The sequence below is a fragment of the Stigmatopora nigra genome, chromosome 6, assembly GCF_051989575.1.
Source record: "Stigmatopora nigra isolate UIUO_SnigA chromosome 6, RoL_Snig_1.1, whole genome shotgun sequence".
In the NCBI taxonomy this organism is placed as follows: domain Eukaryota; kingdom Metazoa; phylum Chordata; class Actinopteri; order Syngnathiformes; family Syngnathidae; genus Stigmatopora; species Stigmatopora nigra.
Genome location: NC_135513.1, coordinates 4,608,745 through 4,629,756, shown reverse-complemented (window position 1 = coordinate 4,629,756; position 21,012 = coordinate 4,608,745). Strand labels below are relative to the sequence as shown.

At 38.7% G+C, this 21,012-nt stretch overlaps 1 protein-coding gene across 2 annotated transcripts in view; it reads left to right on the top strand.

Moving 5' to 3' along the window:
* The window catches only part of LOC144198075 (E3 ubiquitin-protein ligase SMURF2-like), a 31,155-nt gene extending 10,239 nt beyond the window's left edge, over nucleotides 1-20,916 (top strand). The window contains exons 4-20 of one of the 2 annotated variants that reach the window (XM_077718889.1): nucleotides 1,224-1,357; nucleotides 3,541-3,606; nucleotides 3,691-3,775; nucleotides 4,086-4,169; nucleotides 5,951-6,162; nucleotides 7,036-7,120; nucleotides 8,667-8,825; nucleotides 9,193-9,246; nucleotides 13,990-14,203; nucleotides 15,083-15,186; nucleotides 15,316-15,430; nucleotides 15,520-15,698; nucleotides 16,109-16,246; nucleotides 17,016-17,136; nucleotides 17,209-17,410; nucleotides 17,583-17,658; nucleotides 18,306-20,916. In XM_077718889.1, the coding sequence (XP_077575015.1) occupies nucleotides 1,224-1,357; nucleotides 3,541-3,606; nucleotides 3,691-3,775; nucleotides 4,086-4,169; nucleotides 5,951-6,162; nucleotides 7,036-7,120; nucleotides 8,667-8,825; nucleotides 9,193-9,246; nucleotides 13,990-14,203; nucleotides 15,083-15,186; nucleotides 15,316-15,430; nucleotides 15,520-15,698; nucleotides 16,109-16,246; nucleotides 17,016-17,136; nucleotides 17,209-17,410; nucleotides 17,583-17,658; nucleotides 18,306-18,405 (2,128 nt within the window). In that variant the 3' untranslated portion in view covers nucleotides 18,406-20,916. Of the gene's footprint in view, nucleotides 1-1,223; nucleotides 1,358-3,540; nucleotides 3,607-3,690; nucleotides 3,776-4,085; nucleotides 4,170-5,950; nucleotides 6,163-7,035; nucleotides 7,121-8,666; nucleotides 8,826-9,189; nucleotides 9,247-13,989; nucleotides 14,204-15,082; nucleotides 15,187-15,315; nucleotides 15,431-15,519; nucleotides 15,699-16,108; nucleotides 16,247-17,015; nucleotides 17,137-17,208; nucleotides 17,411-17,582; nucleotides 17,659-18,305 lie in introns of both variants that reach the window. The other variant, XM_077718888.1, reaches the window with a different exon arrangement.
* The last annotated feature ends 96 nt before the right edge of the window (nucleotides 20,917-21,012 follow it).

The window sequence follows — 21,012 nt, the reverse complement described above, 5'->3', positions numbered from 1 at the left end:
GAATCAAGTCCTGCAGTTTAGCTCGTACCAGACAGGAAAAGGAACCTAGCAACATCTGGTCTTTCAAAGAAAAAGTGTAAATAAAAAAAATATGCATTTGATTATATTTTTTTTAAAAGCTTTGTCTTCTCCTCCTCTTCTAAATCTGTATGTTGTTGGTTTAAAAGCATTTAGTTCTTCTCGTGAGAACTCGCTCTACATTTTTATCAGAAGCCATTAACTTTCCCCCTAACTTGACACAATTTTCCCCTACTGGATATTTAAACCGTGTTCCCATCGCACTGCCAGTATCTGTGCACATCAAATCTCCTCCTTTTATATAATTCTCTTCCCATTTTTGGCCCGTCGCCCTTTTCAGTAGAGTGTTCTCCTCGCTAGTGACCCCTGGCCTCTTCCTCTGCTTCAGGAAATGGCTAACATGCCATAGAAAGCAGAGGGGAGTGTAGGCTCGGTGGGTTTCCAATCTGCCACACCCCCCAGGCCACTTCCAGAATTGTTGCTATTTTGGCCGTCCTATTGTATCATTTGCAGGCACTTAATGTAATATCTTAATTGTCTGTTTTTTTAATTATTAAGAAGAAAAAATTCAAAAGCTTCTTAGTGTAGCCCCATGCCGTTTTTTAATTTTTATTATCACACAGCCTATTTTTCTCACTATAGCCTGTACTTGGCATGCTTTTTAAATTAATTCACCTGGATAAACAATATGTCATTGATTTGTCATTTCAAAAAAAAAAGAAAAGGGGGAAAACATGCATTGAGGTCATAGTTTTCAACACAGCATAGAGCAAGGCTGCCAAGCTCTGCCATGCTTCCTCTTCACATTCACAAGCCTCAGGGGCTGTAATTACAATTTTACTATGACAATTTTTAATGACTGGTCATAATAAATATTTTGACATTTTGAAACTTTCCTGTCTGTGTATAAATATGGGAACACTTGCCAAATGTCATAAGACAAAATAAATGGCTGCTATGCTGCACTTAGGCCATGTCATTGTTTTTTTTGTGTCTGTGTGAACCTGTCAATGTCTATGTGCTATAATAGTGCAGAACATCATCAGAAATTCCTCTCTTTTTTTTTAACCCTCGAATAGACTGGCTTCCTCAGCAAAACCACATTTTCACACGTTACTTTAAATCTTCCTGCTTTTATAGCATACACCATAATGTGTAAAGTACTTTGAATGAATGATGTAAATGTTTCTTTTTCTCCCCCACAGGTATATTGGAAAGGCAGATTCTATCACCATTAGTGTTTGGAACCACAAGAAAATACACAAAAAGCAGGGGGCTGGTTTTCTGGGTTGCGTCCGTCTACTCTCAAACGCCATCAACAGACTTAAAGACACCGGCTGTAAGTTTAAATTTTAGTGTGGTAAAGTCACAAACTCATTTGTGACTTCTCCTGGTTATTTCAACTGTTTGTTTTAGAATTATGGAAATTAATATTTCACTAAACTTAATGTAAAAGGGAAATCAGTTAATGCAGTAAAGATTATTCCCGTTTTTACAATCAATTTTATAGTAGCATTTTTGTTTGCAGAAGATATTCAGTTTCCCACTATTGTCTGTCTAATTGCGTTATTGTCTGACCATGGTTGGACTTCTGCATATTTTTTTAGTTCATGAACTTCCCTATTTTTGGATATTGTCAAACTTAATTTATGTTGTCTGCGTGCTTATTGCCAGTTCCATTCAGTCGGCCAGTCCAGTATTAAACTATATCATATAGCGTTAACTATAGTCCTCACTGTAAAAATATCACCCATTTCCCGTTACATCCTGTCTGCCGCACTCCTTGACCCTGCGCATAAATTTGTACAGACACACTCACGGACATTTAGTCAGTAGGACATGTGCTCAAACCACAAAGCAATTTCTGATCTTTTGGGAAATTTTAAACCTCTGTTTACCATTTGTGTGTTCTCTACATGGTGAGTTTTCAGATACATTTTATCAAAGCACAAGCTGGCTTTATATATTTATATAAAAAACACATAATTAGCAGGATCCAAAGAATATACAATGAAGAGAAAGAAACAAAATAAGTGTTTATGTAACAATAGTAAAATACAGAACAACAGGCAAAATAGGTACCTTCTAACATAATAATTTTCCAATAACTATACCCTAAAAAATAACATAACAGGCTGTCAGTTGTCAAAAAGGGGGGAAAAAACCACAAGTCGCAGTTGATTATTAGTCACATCCATAGCCGAAATATGACGAGTGCGACTTATAGTGCAGACAATACGGTATGAATTTAAGCTCCTAAAATAATTGATTTTCCCCCCCATATAATTGGATTGTGGTTTAGTGGTATTGTTATACTTGGCGAAATATGGCAAGTCCATTGATTGTCGTTGGTTAAAAAGTAAAAAGACCAAAAAAACACGAGACGTTAAAGCAGGAAAAGAAATCCTGGCAGACAATTGCGATATCATTGTTATTTAAAAGTCACTGTAAACCTGAACTAATCTAATAGAAGAGCCTCCTACATCAACTCCATCTACTTTGCGGCATTTTTCTTTGATCAAGTCCACATTGTAATCTAAGGCTAAAGTGGCATCATTCTTGCCAGGAAAAAGGTCTTCTGAGTATGCTAGTCAAGTACCATACTAAAGGACATGCACTTTAGCTTGGCCACAATTTTCTGAAACAGACACTATAGTCTCCTGTCCGGCTCCAGACTGTCCATGTTATTGTATAGCCAGCATTGTAGACTCTATACTTAATCAGAGCCACAGGAAGCATGAGCAATTACAAGACACCAATTTTCACATAAATCTTTTGTCCTTGTCCAGCTTGCAGCAGACGTCAACCACACTCGTTCCGTGGTCTGACCGAGATGCAAACATACTTAGACACGAAAAAGCACTCGCGCTAAAAAATTACTGGAATCTCCAGGATTCCTCGAGGGTTTATTCCTAGCCATAGCTCACTTCTCATTCAATTCAAACACAAAGTAAGACTAAATTGTTTCGTTTTTTTTTACACCAACAAAGCTACAAAACCAAAATGGGGATTGTCCTGGATTTCCTATTTCCATTGGAAAAACGCCTTCTGCTTAAATGCAAAGGACGCAAATATTAGCAAGATTTTTAAAGTGTATGACATTAATGCTCCAATGCAAAAACTGTTTGCATTACATCCTCACACATACTGTGGTTCTGCATTTTTTTTCATAGCCTTTAGGAACTAAATGGTGGGGTGAGCACTCGTGGTTTCCGACTATAAATGTACTGTCTCAATGGTGGCCTTTTATTTAGGAAGAAAATGTATGTTTAGTCTAGACGAGGAACAGAAGCAGGAAATTTTATTTTTACCATTAAAATGTTCATATCACACAATCATCCATGTAACAGAATGGCATATATATTCAAATTATGAACTGTACACTGTAAGACTGACTTTAAGACTTGATTTCCAACTAGTTGTATTGCCTTTCCTGATTAACTCTTAGTTATCATGTATCATTTTGGTTTTGACTGCCATTGCGAGAGGTGCTGAATTAAGGTGTGCTTTTACCCTTTGCAGATCAAAGATTGGATCTCAATAAGCTTGGCCCCAATGACAATGACACAGTCAGAGGACAGATAGTCGGTAAATACAGTCTTAAATGCTGCATAATTGCTTGTTCTTTCCCCCCCCCATACTTATACTTTTTTATTTTCTTGTTTTGTGAAGTGAGTCTTCAATCAAGAGACCGAATCGGGACCGGAGGGCCAGTGGTGGATTGCAGTCGTCTCTTTGACAACGACTTACCGGATGGGTAAGCCATTTATTCGCCTTAACAGTCTCTATTGTTTCCCCTTTGTCTCCTGTTTCTCCTTATCGATATTTTCATATTTTAAACATTTTTTACTCAATCTGTGTTTCCTAGCTGTCAGGAATTTTGTTATTATGCATTCCCTTGACTAGCCAGAAAGTTGTTAACAAAGATTTTCAACTTTCTGCATTCTGTCCCAGATTCTTTTTCCTGAGATTTTTTTTTGGAAGAAATTCCATTTAGAACATGAGCAGTATCCCATCAAATTTTACTGTGCACATCAAAAATAACTTTTCATATGCATGTAAATCAGGTGGGAAGAGAGAAGAACAGCCTCTGGAAGAATACAGTACCTGAACCACATCACGCGAACCACACAGTGGGAGAGACCTACTAGGTAAACATGCTTCTTTCCATTGAACTTTGAGCCACAGAGAATGAGATTCAAAATAGAATATAATGATTAATAGGTTCTTAACATTGCATGTCAACCACAAGAAGTTTGCCAGTGACGGCTAAAAAGCCCTGACTACCATGACCACAACAAATCTAAAATGTTGTTTGACCATAAACGGAAATTGCTTCAAAGTGACACAGTTGATACTATATAATACACTGCACTAAACTCCATAGTACTACTATCAAATCAATAATGCTGAACTGCCACTAAATCTCACTATACCAGCAATAAGTCACCACAATGTGATATTTGAACAGCATAACAACAACAACAGAAGCAATAAGATTGCTTTCATTTTTGCCTCTTAGACTGTTGCTAATAGATGAACTTTCTTGACGTCACTCCCCTCAACTGCACCCCCCCCCCCCCCACACACACACACACACACACACACACACACTCCAATACATAAATAAGTTAGCCAGCCAACCAGTCGCATAGTAAGGTTTTACTTGGCCCATTTTCCTGCTGGAACAACTGCCGCCTTCCTTCTTGAGCCCTATCAGCTGAGCTGTCATGCAGTGAGCAAACTGTGCCTACTTTGGCTGCTTTCTACATTTTTGGGTGGCTACCTAGATTTAAGCAACCCGTCAAATGGACAAAAATAGCAAAACATGAAAACAATGTAAGATAGTTGGGAGAATACAAGTGGTTTTAGTTGGGAATGTGTGAAATGGTGGGGCAAATATAAAAAGGATATTGTGTAATCAACAATCGACCATGATTTTAATTTCTTACTAAATTCTTTTGATATTTTTCTTGGTGTTTTCAAATGTGAAAATAGTTGAGTTTTAAAATATTGAGAAAAAGGAGGTAGGTTGTAGTAAGTAGGAAGGAGGTAGAGGAAATGGGAGGAGGAGGTGGTGGATTGACAGAAAGGGGGTCCCAGGTTTTTGATAACTAAGGCGTCAGTTACTGCGGACGGCCAGACAGTAGTCAGACTTGTTGCGCACACAAGTGTCAGTAAGCCAGTCAGTCTGTGTTTATGTTTGCTTATCAGATGTCGGCTGTCGACATCCTGCTCTTAAGTAGCGCACAGATAGGTGAAAGAATCTGTGTTGTGAGAACCTTCTGTTCAACACTAAGATGGCGTAATTCCTAATAACTTTAAACAGCAGATCTTGTTTTGAGAAATGTTCATGTGGTAATTGCCTGCCTCTTGGCTTAAGGAAAAGAAATAACCTCTGTGCTGGTAGACAACATGTGAAAATTCTTGCAGATTTCACAAAATACGGTCAATGCGTCACTTAGAATGACAGTTGTGGTTCTTTTTAGTGCTTTAAACTAACAGTCATTTCAAAGATGTTTTAAACGTTCAATTATTTCATTTGTAGTTTATGATTTGGATGAAAACATATTCTCATAACCAAATACATGACAGTTAAACTAGACACTGCATGACAAGCACAAATGAATTGGATTCAGTTCTAGATTTGAACCATAACATGTCAGAAAAATGTTTTTAAATGTTCATTCAATAACCACATAGTTTTTAAATCCGATTCATATTGGCATTTCTATTTGTCAGGCTAAATCAATGCCATGTCAGATGTTTTCTTTGAGAAAAGCCCATATAGACATTGCTTTGCAGTTCTGTCTAATCACCCTCTTGCTACTGCCACAATGTAATTTCCCGAATACGGGACGAATAAAGTTATCCAATCCAAAAGGCATGGATGCAGAAGTTAAAATAAAACTGGTATTAAATGTGTCCCCAGGCCAGCTTCAGAGTATTCCAGTCCATCCGGGCGTCCTTTGAGTTGTGTGGTGGATGAGAATACACCAGTGATGACACCCATTAATGGGGCAGAGGCCAGTGGTCCACCAGTAGAGCAGCGACTCCAAGAGAGACGAGTGCGATCACAACGCCATCGCAACTATATGAGCCGAACACACTTGCACACGCCTCCGGATCTGCCCGAGGGTTACGGTGAGCTCATACTATATATGCCTGAAGCATTATTTTTGTATTGTGGCTATTAAATACAATGGTTATAATTAGCAAGCTTCTCTTTTTAAAAAAAGTGCTTTTGATGTATTGAAGTAGCCACAATTGGCAATCATTTATCATTAATTATGTGGAAATAACACAGTATTTGCTGTTAATATTTAAAGGGTTGCTTGTAAAGTGATCAAAAAAAGGCAAATACCATAAATAGTGAGAGCTTGTGAAATTAAATATTCATCAAGAGCCAATGCTGAATGCAGATGACTTCGAATGGCAATGTTGGATACGTGCCTCCCTTTGGAAATGTCCCACTCTGTCTGACGCTTGCCTAGGTTGGACAAAGTGAGTCACTGATGCTCTCAAGGCAGCCGGTATGCTTCCTTTTCAAAATATACCGAACTTTCTGAACTACAGAGCCAGAAAAATGATACAACAGAACTTTTACAAGCGCTAAAAAAATTGCATATCGGCTACCTCTTGGTGTCTGCGGCTCAATTTATGTTACAGCTTCATATAAAGTAATTTGAACATGTGTTGTTTTGTATTTCACACTCTCTGACTTACAATCAGGGACCCAAGCAAGTTATTAAATGTCCCCCATCCTGTTGGAGTAAGCTTCAAGTGAATTATTGGATTTATTGGCATCACAGGAAAAAGGCATTGGTCAACTGTCATTCTGATAGATTCCCCATCTCATTAATTGTAAACAGACCTCTCCAAAGTGCACCAACTGACTCATACTTTCTCCAATCGGGGCCAGACGATGGCAACTTTAGACTCCTCTTTTTCTTTCCTTTTTTATTTAATTTTTTATTGCCATGTTTTATTCAAATCTTTCTGTTTTTTTCTTCTCAGAGCAAAGAACGACTCAACAGGGCCAGGTCTACTTCCTGCACACACAGACAGGAGTCAGCACCTGGCATGACCCACGCGTTCCCAGGTGTCCATCAAATTCATATTTCCTAGCTCTGTCCCACTTCTTGCTATTGGTATTTTTTAGAATGGTGTAGTACTAAGATTCAGCTGTGATTATTCTTAACTCATTGACTGCCATTGACAATGATAGACATTCAGTTTATATAAACTGAGAGGACTGGCTTTGAATGATTATATTCAATGATTATATATATTTCATTGCCATTCACAGACATCCAATCGATTTATTTCTCCTCCCATTGGCAGCCAATTCGTTAATTGAACATATCACAATCAGGTTTCAAGTTATGTGTTTCAACTGTTAAACTGAATACACATGAAGAAAACAAACAAAATACAAATACAACCTATATTTCAATTTTTTGAGCCTCTGGTAGCTTAATCTAATATGCAATCTTTGCTAAAGTGGTTTTTCAATATTCTTCTCCCTTTTGTGCATAAGATAGTTCTTGAGAATTTCCTGGTTGTGCTAGCTTGAGCAAAACTGGTAAAATTGAACCAAAGTTTAGTAACAATATATATATATATATATATATATATATATATATATATATATATATATATATATATATATATATATATATATATATATATATATATATATATATATATATATATATATATATATATATATATATATATATATATATATATATATATATATATATATATATATATATATATATATATATATATATATATATATATATATATATGTATATATGTATATATGTATATATGTATATATGTATATATGTATATATATGTATATATATAATTTTTTTTTTTAATCATATGAATCAAACCTCTTTATGGCATCTTCAATGTGCTATATAAATATAATGGCCTTGATTAGGGTTACATCAAATGTTCAAATTTATGACATGAACGAGACCCTTTGTAATTAATTTAATTTTAAAGATTAGGCTCACAATTCATTTTCTACATTTAAGCAGGGTTAGCCAAAAAAAATCTGTATTTGATTGGAGTATTGATACGGCTGAGCAGGCCACCTGAGCAAAATCTGCATTTTAACTCCACAATGGTTCCAACTTGTTCTTTTAGATTGGTTTGCCACATTTCTAAGCATTGCGCTCTGCAGCTGCAGCAGCTCCCTGACGAAGCACACCAACTCATTGGCAACCCCCTCCTCAATGTGATCATTTTGGATGAGGTTGCTAATGTGACCTAGTGTGTGCAGCGAGGCATGTGCTCTGCGTCCATGACTAATGGGCCTCAATACAAGGGCATGCACACAAACACAGCAGGGCTAGTTCTACTTGCTGTTGCCCCACATTAGATCTTTGGTGCTCTTTGCACAGGAGAGAAGAATCAAGAAACTGGAGCAAGTATTTTGCCATAGGATAATAAGGGAGGTGATCTTATTGGGTGGCAAATGAAAAACTCCTGAATGAGAAATATCATTGTGCCCTATGTCAATGTTTTTGTCCTAGTTGAGCCATCCTGCATATAATAAATACATGAAACTTTGTAATAATAAACATGTCATTTGGTATCACTGCCCCTAATGAGTTTTAATGGTTATCCAGGGACTTGAGTAATGTAAACTGCGAAGAGCTTGGCCCGTTGCCGCCAGGCTGGGAGATTAGGAACACCGCTACCGGGCGTGTCTACTTCGTGGACCACAACAATCGAACAACGCAGTTCACCGACCCGAGACTGTCTGCCAACTTGCATCGGGTTCTCAAGTAAGTCCAGGAATTTTTGCTCCATTTAATGAGCCTTTCGACGTTGATGTTATGTCATGCTTATCGGTAGTCGTAACAAAACAAAAGAATGACTTGGCGTCTGTGTTATTAAAACAAAAGTTAGTTCATGGACTGACACTGGCATGTGTTTTCTTTCCAAGTAGCAAAATTGTTATTATTTATGGCAGCAGAAATAGAAATGTAGAAAAACTAAGATTTATTATAGTACATCAAAAAATGGGATGTTGTTTCACACCATGAAATTTTGTCTTAAACTTGATTTTTTCCATATTTTAACTTGTTTCCATGTTTTAATCCTCTATTCGCTAATTCTCTTTTATGCTCCACTTTTGCTTTCCTCCAGCAGTCCCAGTCCAAATGGATCCCGTGTGGTCCCAGACAGCCAAAACACTAACCACAGGTAACACACATGCACACTTGCACACGGAAATGTGTATGGCCTACGTAATTACATCCAGACAGTACATGCATGCACTATACGGTCGGTGCACACATTTCAGGCATACCTGCAGAGAATTGCAATCAACATGGTGGGTGACAGATGGTTTTGTCCAGGCACCCCTCCACATACTCTACACACTTTCCTTTAGACATTGACAGATTCCCTGTGTCTGTCATCTATCAAACCACTTAAATGATATGAAACATATGCGGGCATTACATGTGCTAGGAAAAAGACAACTTGGTGATAGAAGGATGAATGTATCAGTGATAAAAATCATACCTACTGTATTTTTTTGTTTCAATAACATTGTCCAGCCACGCAGTGTACTTTTAACGTGTTTATATGTGCATGCTGGAATCATTTGAACAAGGGCAACATAGTGAGATTGGGAGATTTTCCTTTTTATTATTTCAGAGTCAGGCGCTCTTGCAGAAATAACACAAGCTAGCATGAGAGATATGTTTGGGAAATCAGCATCTGGCCAGTTGCACAAATGGTATCCGTGTGTTGGTGTGTGCATGAGTGTTAGAGTGAGAACCGCCTCTGGATCTAAGTCAGAGCTTAGCTATGTTCTTCATCTGCGTCATCAGCTGCTTGTCTTGACTCTTTATTAGGGGAGATCTAACCGAGGCCAGACAAGGTGAAGAAAGTCTGAATTAAATGGCTTTGCTATGTTTATAGTCTTTTCTCCAAATAACAAGCTATTGTACTACACATAAAAAAATGTAAGCATTTTTTTAATACAGTAGAATGCTTTGGGCAATTTCAGACTTGAGCGTATAGTGTAACTGCTGTTGGACAACCCTTAATGTTTACCAAGTTGTTTGACAACAATCACAGACTTGATGGCAGGCAAAATGGTTGATAATTGTACACAAAGCTGTATTCAAATTTAATGCAGTTTATAGTGAAGATTGTTTAGGATGTTTACATATGTTCGATATGCATCATGTGTGGATGTGTCAGATCTGCTAGATTTTCTTTTGAGGATAGACTGACTAAATTAGGAGGAACCCAGTGTGAAGTGTCTAAGAGTCTTAAAATCGCAGTTGGCATTTAAGAATGATCTATTCATTGAGTGAAAGTCACTCTTTAAATTTTGTTTGGCAAGTAAATGTTGTGTGGGAAGAGTAGTGTTGACAGATGTACTAAATAATCTGTTTTCAACATTGACATTTTTCATTGATGGCATTTTCCCCCTGAGAACCTGCAGAGGCTTTTTACCATTTTACTGTTTCTATTATTATTTTTCTACTCTCGGCCCCCTCTCTGTCATCTCTTGTCCTCAATCTCTCTCTCTGCCAAGTCCCACCCTCCAAAAACTGCTCCAAAAGCTGATTCAAAAACTGTTTAAGATTTAAGCCTCTCCGCTGGCTCGCTGTCAGGACATCTGTCTTTTATCACGCATATTTGGGGACATCTCACCCAACGTTTCTATACGTATGTCACACATTTACACCGTGAGCAATCTTAAATATATCTCCCTATTATCCGGTGTGTTTTGCATGTCTTTCAGGACTATTTATTAAATGCTGCATTGTAACAGAGAGAGAAAATGTATCCTGGTGGTCTAGTCTTTCATGGGTAGGTAGGGAAGGATATTTTCCAAATAAAAACATTGCGCATGGGAACGCACACATTGTGGGCTTAAAACAGAATGGTTACAATGAGTGACAGTTGTTGACGCTGGAGAACTTCTGCATCTGGACAGGTTTCAAACATATTGCTGACAGAAGGTGTGGCGTCTGCCCGAAACCGTAGAGAGCTGCTGCTGCTGTTAGACACTTGTCAGACACTCAGACATGGCCACATTGCTGTGGTCTGCCACACTGTCTCTCACATATTTTGCTTCATCCCATGCACCAGTACATAGTGTACATCTGAGAGGTTGTGTCACTGTTTGCTGAAGGTATTTTTAGTCCCTGCTGGATTTGGATTAAGGTGACAAATTGCCCCCCTCCCCCAAAAAGTATGTCTATTTTTTTAATTGAATAAATCGTCCTCTTTAAAGCCCTTTGGTCTAGTGCAGGGGTCGGGAACCCTTTTGGAAAAAGCAATAAACAATTTCTATTTTTAAATGTTATTCGTTGAGATCCATACTTACAATTTAAAAATCAAAATAAATGAAAATGTAAGTTTTTTTGGTCATTTTACCACTTTTAAAGTACAAAAAGTCTCTTGACAACCTTATGTTGTTGTTAACCAATGGATATCAATGAGCTCTGGGTTCTTCACACATCCCCAAAACATGGTGGGTATGCTGCTTGGACACTTTGAATGGTTGTCTGTCTCTTTGTGCCCTGTGACCAATTCGGGGTGGCCCCCACCTGGTGCCAATAATTGCCTGGGATAGGCTCCAGCACCCCCCGCGATTCTTGTGAGGTTAAGTGGTGTGGAAAATGAAAGAATGAGGAAAAAAAGTCCTCTTTGTTCCTACTGCAAAGCAGTGTCAAGTCATGCTTTCCTTTGAAGGGACATAGTCTGCCAACTAGGCTATCCTATTAAAGGGCTACTCTCGAGGACATTCTATTTTTTTAATTTATTCTAACTATTTCAATATATCTCAATAATAACGGATACACAGATTTAATCTATCACAGAGAAACAGCCATTTATTGTGGCAGTTTGAGGAAAAGCTAATTTGGCTTCCTGGAAATACTGTGATGTTGTACAAAATCTTAAATAATATGACATGACTTCAATTTTTTTAAATAATTCCCAATTACCATAAATCATTTGGAAGCCTGTATACAGCTTTCTGACATGTCAGCAGCTGAGTTTTCTGTTTTAAAGCAGTAGCCACCAGCTGATACTCTCAGCAGATTAAGGTATAAAGACCCCTTTGACTCTCTTTTCTGGGTGGGGTGGCGGCGGCGGCGGGTGCGGCTTTCACACCACTGCACCCACTCAACACTTATTACTGCCCTGTAGAACCACATGCTTTGGAGTAGACAGTTTCTTCTACGGCATGAGTCATCCAATCTCTAAAACTTGAATCAAATAATGAATATTTAAACAATGATGACTAATTTTCCCAATCAATCAAAATAATCTTAATCATCTGTGGCTGTCCAAATGAATGTTAGTTGCCATCTTCCATTCGGCATATTTCTTCCTTACAGTCAGAGTGAAAAGCTTGTTAAAGTTTTGCTATGCTGGCATCTTTTGTATTTACCATCAAATATGCAAAGCCTTTCCCTTTTGCAAACCAAAGACCATTAACTATAGCAAAATGTATTTTTAATTACAATGTCCCATGTGCTGAAATTGCTCTATTATATAGTTCTTCAGGCTCCTATTCAAAGCAGAACATTTCATTTTCTTTAAAAGCTATCTTTTCTTTTCCTCTTTTTTTCGTTGAGTGGTTTTCAGGACTACAAAACTGCAGTCTTATCCCGTTCTTTGACATGCTAGAAGGCCCAGTTCTTGCCAGAAAAATAAATAACAGTGAACTTGATTATACAGGGATAGACCCAGTGAAACAGTGCAGCCGTTTAGTTTGGAAAGGTCCACGAGGCCGAGCTCAAGCCACCGAAGCCCAGCTCAAATGTCCGAAAGGTGTTGGAATAAGTGGCTGCTTATATATATACCGCTAGCTGAGAAGGCCTCCCTCTCTCTCCTTGAAGTGTCATTACGGAGCTCGTGTAGAGAAGCCTTTTGTTTGACCCGTCGTCTCTCTCTCTCTGGTAAGAAGACAGTAAGTTCTTGTTGAGGAAGCCCTTTGCTGACTCAACATCTCCTCAACGAGAGAATGTGGGCTGTTGTCCCGTTGAAGGGAGTGATGGATTATGTTTTTACGAGGGCCACCCAGGCGTCCCACCACCGACCGACACCACGGAGAGGGCCCGAGGGTGCGTCAGTTGATGCACTGACCATGCAAAGACCAACCCGAGGTAGAACGGTAAATTAACAAAACTTTGGCGAGTGCGTTGAAAGAAGTGCCTGTAGCGACAAAAGCTAAACCAGAGTTCAGGGAAATGTTGGCCCATCCTGAGGTTGGGTCATGGAAGTTCCACTTGTGGTTGCTGGTGGGCAGGGACACCTCGGTCATCCACTTCGTTATGCGACAGGCGGAAAAAGGGAAACACAGCTGGAATAATATTTAACTCCGAATTTACATGATTACTTTTTTTTTTTTTTTTTTTGCTGAATATGCTGCACAGTAGGGAGGAACCCCCTCGGGTCCAACACACGATATTCCATTTTTTTCCCCCAGTTAATCATTTCATATTAAATGCTTAAATGAAATAAGCCTCTGTAATGCAGAGTGAAAATTTCTTTCTTGGAATAAAGAGGTGTAAATTAAAACATGTTTTTATCCCATTACTCAATTAAAGAGACCAAAAAGTCATTGAAATTGTCAGTTTAGTCTAAATATTGTTGTTTTTTGTGACACCTTTCAGCACATTCTGGGAATTCTTGTTATTGTTTTGTTTGCATTAGTCTTATGTCATTGGAAGAAATACCTCATGTTCCCTTAATTCCTTTTAAACAAGTATGAGGATTTTTATGAATGAATCAGGAACATTCAAGCAAATATGTCGTGTAAATGCAGCTTGCAAGTCAAGTGTGTTTTTGCAATATGAATGGCTAAGCTAGTGAAGGAATGTTCCGTTTTACTGACCTTTTTATAAGTGAACCAATTTCTCTTCTTTCTTTTCTCTGCCCCTCTGCCTTTTTTTTGACAAATCCCTCCAGCCACCCGGCTCAGACGAAGGGCCAGGCGGGTTCTGTCTGTCCCCAGCCGACTCTGTCCCCAGCCCAGTTACCGGAAGAAGCCGAGTGCCTAACCGTGCCTCGGTACAAGCGAGACTTAGTACAGAAACTCAAGATTCTCCGTCAGGAACTGTCTCAACAACAACCGCAAGCAGGCCACTGCCGCATCGAGGTGTGCCGAGAGGAAATTTTTGAGGTAAGAACCTATGATCATCTTGATTAGGATGTGTCCCTTTTTAATTTATTCCTTGCTTCCTTTCTTAAGCAAACATTCACCGGTGAACAAGCCCGTGCCTGACAGACATGCGCAATGTGCAAAAATCTAATGCTCCCCAGATCTTTGCATTAACTTGCAATTACTCTCACCGTGTTTACGACGTGCCCCCCCAAAAAAGGCCCGGGGCAGCCCAGTACCAATACTTGGAATCATGTTATGATTTCCAGGGAGAAGCAGAGCAGAGAGGCACTCTCACCACCTCCAAAAAGTGATTCTGTTCCTTTTCCCTCACCCAATCATTTGTTCAACGCAGGCCAGGCATTCTTTCTGGATGATTTCAGCGGCTAAGGAGCTGGGGGTAGGAGGGGGGTGACGGGGGTTCCATGAAGGCAACAATGGTGGCGAGCCAGACGCAACTACATAAGTTCGAGTTGAACAATGAAAATATGACTTCATCTTATTTCGAAGGGACAGCTGTAGAAATGTGGAACCCCAAGATCATAACTCCACTTCAGTTTCTCTCATTGGACCCGGCATTATTAAGTCATACATACAAAAGTGAGGTTCTATGCCACATATTGAGTCCCTTATTTAAAAATGGCTAATGCCTGAGGCTGTGGTGCACTATTTTTACTAGTCTAACTTGCTAGTTTGCACAAATTCTGCCCAACACCTGATGCTAATGCTGAGTCTCGTACACACTGAAATGTTTCAACATCAATATTTTTAAAAGCAAAAATGTGTTGTTCTCTAGTTATTAGGGCCCACAAGATGCTGTTGTGGGAAAGATGTTGACTGAGGTGTTACCTAAAGCACTATATATATATAACATGAATGTACTTGTGTGTTAAATTGCAGGAGTCGTACCGGCAGGTGATGAAGATGCGACCAAAGGATTTGTGGAAAAGACTTATGATCAAATTCAGAGGAGAGGAGGGATTAGATTATGGTGGAGTGGCCAGGTATTATCTCCTTGGATATCAGTGTAAAAATCAATGACAAAAATGAGTTTGACCTCATTGACGACAAACGTTTTATTGTCCGTTCATATGGAGAATACTTTTTTTTTCCAATTTACCTTTCTATCCTAGGGAATGGTTGTATTTGTTGTCCCATGAAATGCTGAACCCCTACTACGGCCTATTCCAATACTCCAGAGATGACATCTACACTTTACAGATTAACCCTGACTCGGCTGTCAATCCGGTAAAAACGATTGGTCAAGAAGCATATCTGGTGAAGCCGTCTACTACCGTCCAATTAAACTTTCTTCGGTGTCATTTGGTAATCCACAGGAGCACCTGTCGTATTTCCACTTTGTGGGTCGCATCATGGGCATGGCGGTGTTCCACGGACACTATATTGACGGAGGTTTCACGCTGCCTTTTTACAAACAATTGCTTGGAAAACCCATCACGCTAGACGATATGGAGTCCGTGGATCCAGACCTGCACAACAGTCTTGTTTGGATCCTGTAGGTTGTTTTTTTTACTATGAAAATCATTATTTACCCATTGCCTGCCATTGATTGGGAGAGACTTTGAATTCATTTGAAGTGGGAGGGCCTATTTGAATACATTTGTGGCAATAAGATATTATTTAAACCACAGAATGATCAATTTTCAGTGCCATTTTTGATTATCGATGCCTAAGCCATTTTTTAATAGCTGTTAGCCCTTTTAAGTCAAAATGGATTGGATGTCTGTCACTAACAATGACGGGCAATATTTTAATCTTTTTCAGATTTGTTTGAGTTTGTCATTTGATTTTAATCCCATTTACGGACTCTGGATTTGTACAGAATAACGTCAACACAATTTCTAAGCCTCTTGAAATGTTTGTGGCGCCCTCTACTGCATCTCACCTCACCATGTTTCTCTCCAGGGACAACGACATCACTGGCGTCCTCGACCATACCTTCTGCGTGGAGCACAATGCTTACGGAGAGATCATCCAGCATGAGCTGAAACCCAACGGAAAAAGCACCTCTGTCAGCGAGGACACCAAAAAGGAATATGTCAGGTATGATGATGTGACTTTTGGGAATTATAGGCTCAAAAACTTTGCTATACATTTTCCAAAAGCACATAACGTACTCATTTTGTTCTCAATTTTTTTTTTTGCCTCATCTCCACTTATTTCACTTATTTGTTAGGATAACACCATTTTTAAATGGTTTCAGTCTGACCGCTGTTATGTAACTAATCTTTGGATGTGGAATCGATGTTTTCAAAAATGGCAAGTTTTGAAATATACATAGAGTCCCATCAAAAACATTGCATATATGACATATAAATGAGACGTGTCACTGCCATGTTTTCAATTTTTTTAGCATACAACTAATTGTGTGTAAAAAATATATATATATATAGTTAATAGTGTAAAAAACGTTAATAAATAATGTAAAAAAAAACATTATATATATATATATATATATATATATATATATATATATATATATATATATATATATATATATATATATATATATATATATATATATATATATATATATATATATATATATATATATATATATATATATATATATATATATATATATATATATATATATATATATATATATATATATATATATATATATATATATATATATATATATACAGTCAATATATAGTGTAAAAATAATAATTAAAAAAACATAGTTAATAAATAGTGTGGGGGTGTTAAAATGTCCAATTTGACATGGGTTCAGCCCAATTCTAATCCTGAAATGAAATGGAAGAGAATGAGATAAAAAAAATGTTCAATTGTTGATTTACACTTTCAGGTTATATGTGAACTGGCGTTTCCTACATGGTATCGAGGCCCAGTTTTTGGCCCTGCAGAAAGGCTTCAACGAGGTGATCCCGCAGCACCTGCTCAAATCCTTCGACGAGAAAGAGCTTGAGGTACGAGAGTGGAGCCCAAGAACCTCGCCGTCATGCCTTTCCCTTCCGTTCACAATCTGTGGTCCCTTGCAGCTAATCGTCTGCGGGCTGGGAAAGATCGACGTCTCCGATTGGAAATCAAACACGCGTCTCAAGCACTGCACGCCGGACAGCAACATTGTCAAGTGGTTCTGGAAAGCCGTGGAGTCGTTCGACGAGGAAAGGAGGGCACGTCTGCTGCAGTTTGTCACTGGGTCCTCCAGGGTGCCTCTCCAGGGTTTCAAGGCCCTCCAAGGTACAATGTTTGTTCTCGCAAGAGGTCGGTCGGCTTTTGGCGCGACTGGACGCGGCCTGACCTCATCGTTAGGCTTCAGAGACTTGGCTGTTTTTCCTACTAAGAAATGTAACGTGAAAAAGTGAAACATTTGCTCAAGCTTGTTTGCTTTACTGGTGTTTTTTGCTTGCAGGTGCGGCGGGGCCTCGACTTTTCACCATTCATCAGATTGATGCCAACGCAAACAATTTGCCCAAAGCCCACACCTGGTATGTCTGGCGCAAATACACGCACATGCTTGTCAACATTGCTCTCACATCCGCGTGCTGTAAATATATACTAGACTGCACGTTACCTCATTTAATATGTGGTGGAAAATAAATATTCAATTGAATTGGTAGATGTCAGCATCGTTTCGCGACATTAGGACTCTTAATGGTGAATGTTCTCTTTTGGAAACTATCGTTTTGTTGTCCCGGCAATCAGCATTGTATTTATATGTACATATTTATTTATATATATATATATTCTGGAAAATATGGTAGTTTCTGGTTTATATATATCATGCATAAAGTACTGTATTTTCCAGACTATAAGTCACTTTTTTTAATGGCTGAACAGGGCCTGCCTCTTATACAACAATTATGTATATTTTTTCCCTCCCTGACCACTGACAGTTGATTTTTAATTTTTTTATTTATATTTTTAAGCTCTAGTTATGTGCTATTTATCTTGTTCTCCATTTCTGTCTTATTATTATAACTTATTTATTCTTGCTTTCTGATTTTTTTTAATTTTTTTTATTGCCCTCCCAAAAATTTCGACTTACCAGAGTGCGCCTTATAGTCCGGAATGTACGTCCATAAAAATCCTTTCTATCCTATCTAATATACATATGATGTGACCCTCTCTCCAGCTTCAACCGTATCGACATTCCGCCCTACGAGAGCTACGACAAGCTCTACGATAAGCTGCTGACCGCCATCGAGGAGACGTGCGGCTTCGCGGTGGAATGAGGCACCGCCCCCCACCGGCCGCCGGGCCCCGCCCCCCTTGCGTCTGCACACTTGTTGGACTTGAATTAAGAAGCCCTTCATAACTGAGCAGCCCACAGTCTTCCTCCTTTTCTTCCCGTATCAGAACAGATGACCACATTGTCCAGGATTTCTTTGTGTTGTAGCATCGGCGAGAGCGGCTTCTTCATTTCCTTCCGGACACTCGCCAAGAGCGTTGCTCAGCACGCACGTCACGCTCCCTGCGTCGTCTTCAGGTAGCCGCTTCTTGCCCACGCTCGTCACGAGCCGCACCTTCATCCTACCTCAGTCCAAAAGCACCTGTGTGAACGTGAGAAAAAGATTTTGCTTCTATCCTCTTTGATTGGAAAAAGTTCACTTTTTAACCCATTGGCTGCCATTGACAGATTGGGAGGCTGGTTAATTGCTGCCAACCCTTCAGTCAAAGTTAATTGGACATCTTACTAATGATAAACAGGATGAAAAGGGGCCACGGGTCGGATGTCTATTGTTGTCAATGGCAATCAATTTGAAGAGCAGGCCTAAAAAGTTAATATATTGTTTTTAGATCTTGCTAAGCTATTTTTTTTCCTTTTTTTTAGATTTCGGGAAGAATTTTGTGTGTGCGCTTCAAAATCCATGTCAAAAAGCAAAGATTCATTTTATTTTTTTCTTTATGTACGGTAGCACCTCCAAAGTTGAACATACTTAAAGGGAATTTAAATGACTGTCCCTGGAAAGAGTCAAGATATTTAAATATGCAAATTCCCAATACTTTTGAAAATTGACAAATTTTGTAGACCATACACGCTTTACATTTATTTACACGATCATTGCCAATTTTAGTCTGTAATCATTTTTTTTCCCGAAATAGCTTGAGTCTCCCTGGCAAAGCACTTATCTGGCAACCCAGGGATGTTGTACGCTTTCTGAGTTTGATGCTAGCCACAGTACCATTTTTGGCCACCAATCTTGCATCGGCTTTCTTTAAATAATAGCAATTATTACACATTTTTATTACCAGTCATCAGAAAGCCCAAGAAGTGTTTTTTATAGTATTTAACTGACTGCTTTCTATTGACAGTGCTTAGAAGTCGAATCTGTTTTGACTGCCAAATATCCCAATCGAAACAGTTTGGGCGTCTATCACTGTCAATGGCAGCCAGTGAGTTAAATGAGTGCCTTGCAATGGTGGGGGGAAGAAAATCAATTCCATACTCGACCACTTTTAAGGGTGTTCCACTTTGGCAACATCGCTGTCCGAGTGCAAAGGCGCTTTTCTTCCCACGCTTGTCGCATGTTGCAAAGTGTAGACAGTCCCATGTTTATTTTTCACTTGTCACTGTCAAGCACTTTAGCAAGCAAGTGATGATGTCAGAGGTATTACAAAAACCCAAGAATTAAAAAAATGGCTTTTTCAAACCCTAACCCAAAAACTGACAAAATACATCAATGCATGTTAAGTGGCTAAACTGAAAACAATTCAAGCATGGGACCTTTCGTTTTAAAAGCAAATCATGCATACTGTCCTATATTCAATATCACAAGTATACAAACTAGAGGATGACATATCTATATACAACCAGTACATTGTATACGTGCAAATGTAGGATTTGTATTCTGTGCAAATGCTGCATGTCCCTGCTCTAGACCTCTTTCTTGCATTCTCAGGTGAAACTACTCTTTTACGTGATTAATTTTAAATTAATTTGTTACTGGGAATGTTTCATCTAAATTGGGCATGTCAAATATATGGCCCGCGGGCCGGGTCGGGGCTATTCTGCCCGACTTTCTAGCTCACTCATACCGTACATACAGAATTAAATTAAAATTTATTTTTTCCCCGACACAGGTGCTGGAAAACTAGAATTTTGTTAATTCTCCAATTGAGTGCATGCACTATTGCACTTTGTTCAATTTATTATCCACACATTTGTTCTTTCGCCCCCGCTTTCAAAACTGCAATGGCAGCCAATGAGTTAATGAGGAACCTGAAAATACCCCAAAATAAGCTTGCTAATTGCTCTATGAACATCTGCAGAGGATTTATCGTAGCTTTTCTGCAACGCAACATGAATGAAGTTGGAGAGTTCTTTGCACATGACTGCTACATTCGGACGCTTCCTTTTATGTAGCGATTTGGATGTCGACCACGGATATGCACGCACGCGCACACGTATGTTTTTTTTTTTCTTTTTTGTATATCATTTTGTGTCGCTTGGCCGTTTCTCGCCGACTGATTCGTTAAGTGCGAAATGGACACTTGAGGGGCCAATTTGTCCCAGATAAAAAGCTAGCATCCCTCCAATTTATTTTGCATTTAACTTTTACCCCAAGTTTTATATTTATGAATATATTAAAGAGTCTGTTTTTTCACCCAAGCTTTTTTTGTGAGCTTGTAAATGACACGTGTATTATAAGACCAAGAAGCAAAGTTATTAAGGAGATGGGGGGGAGGGGCAAATAATTCTTGTATAATGCAGAAAATGGAGCAATAAAACACTGCTGCCTGAATTTGACAGCATTATGTTTTATAGAAGAATGTCTAGTACTTTTTATTTTTCTTAGCATTTTAAATGAATGTTGTTATGGTGACTATACATTCATAAA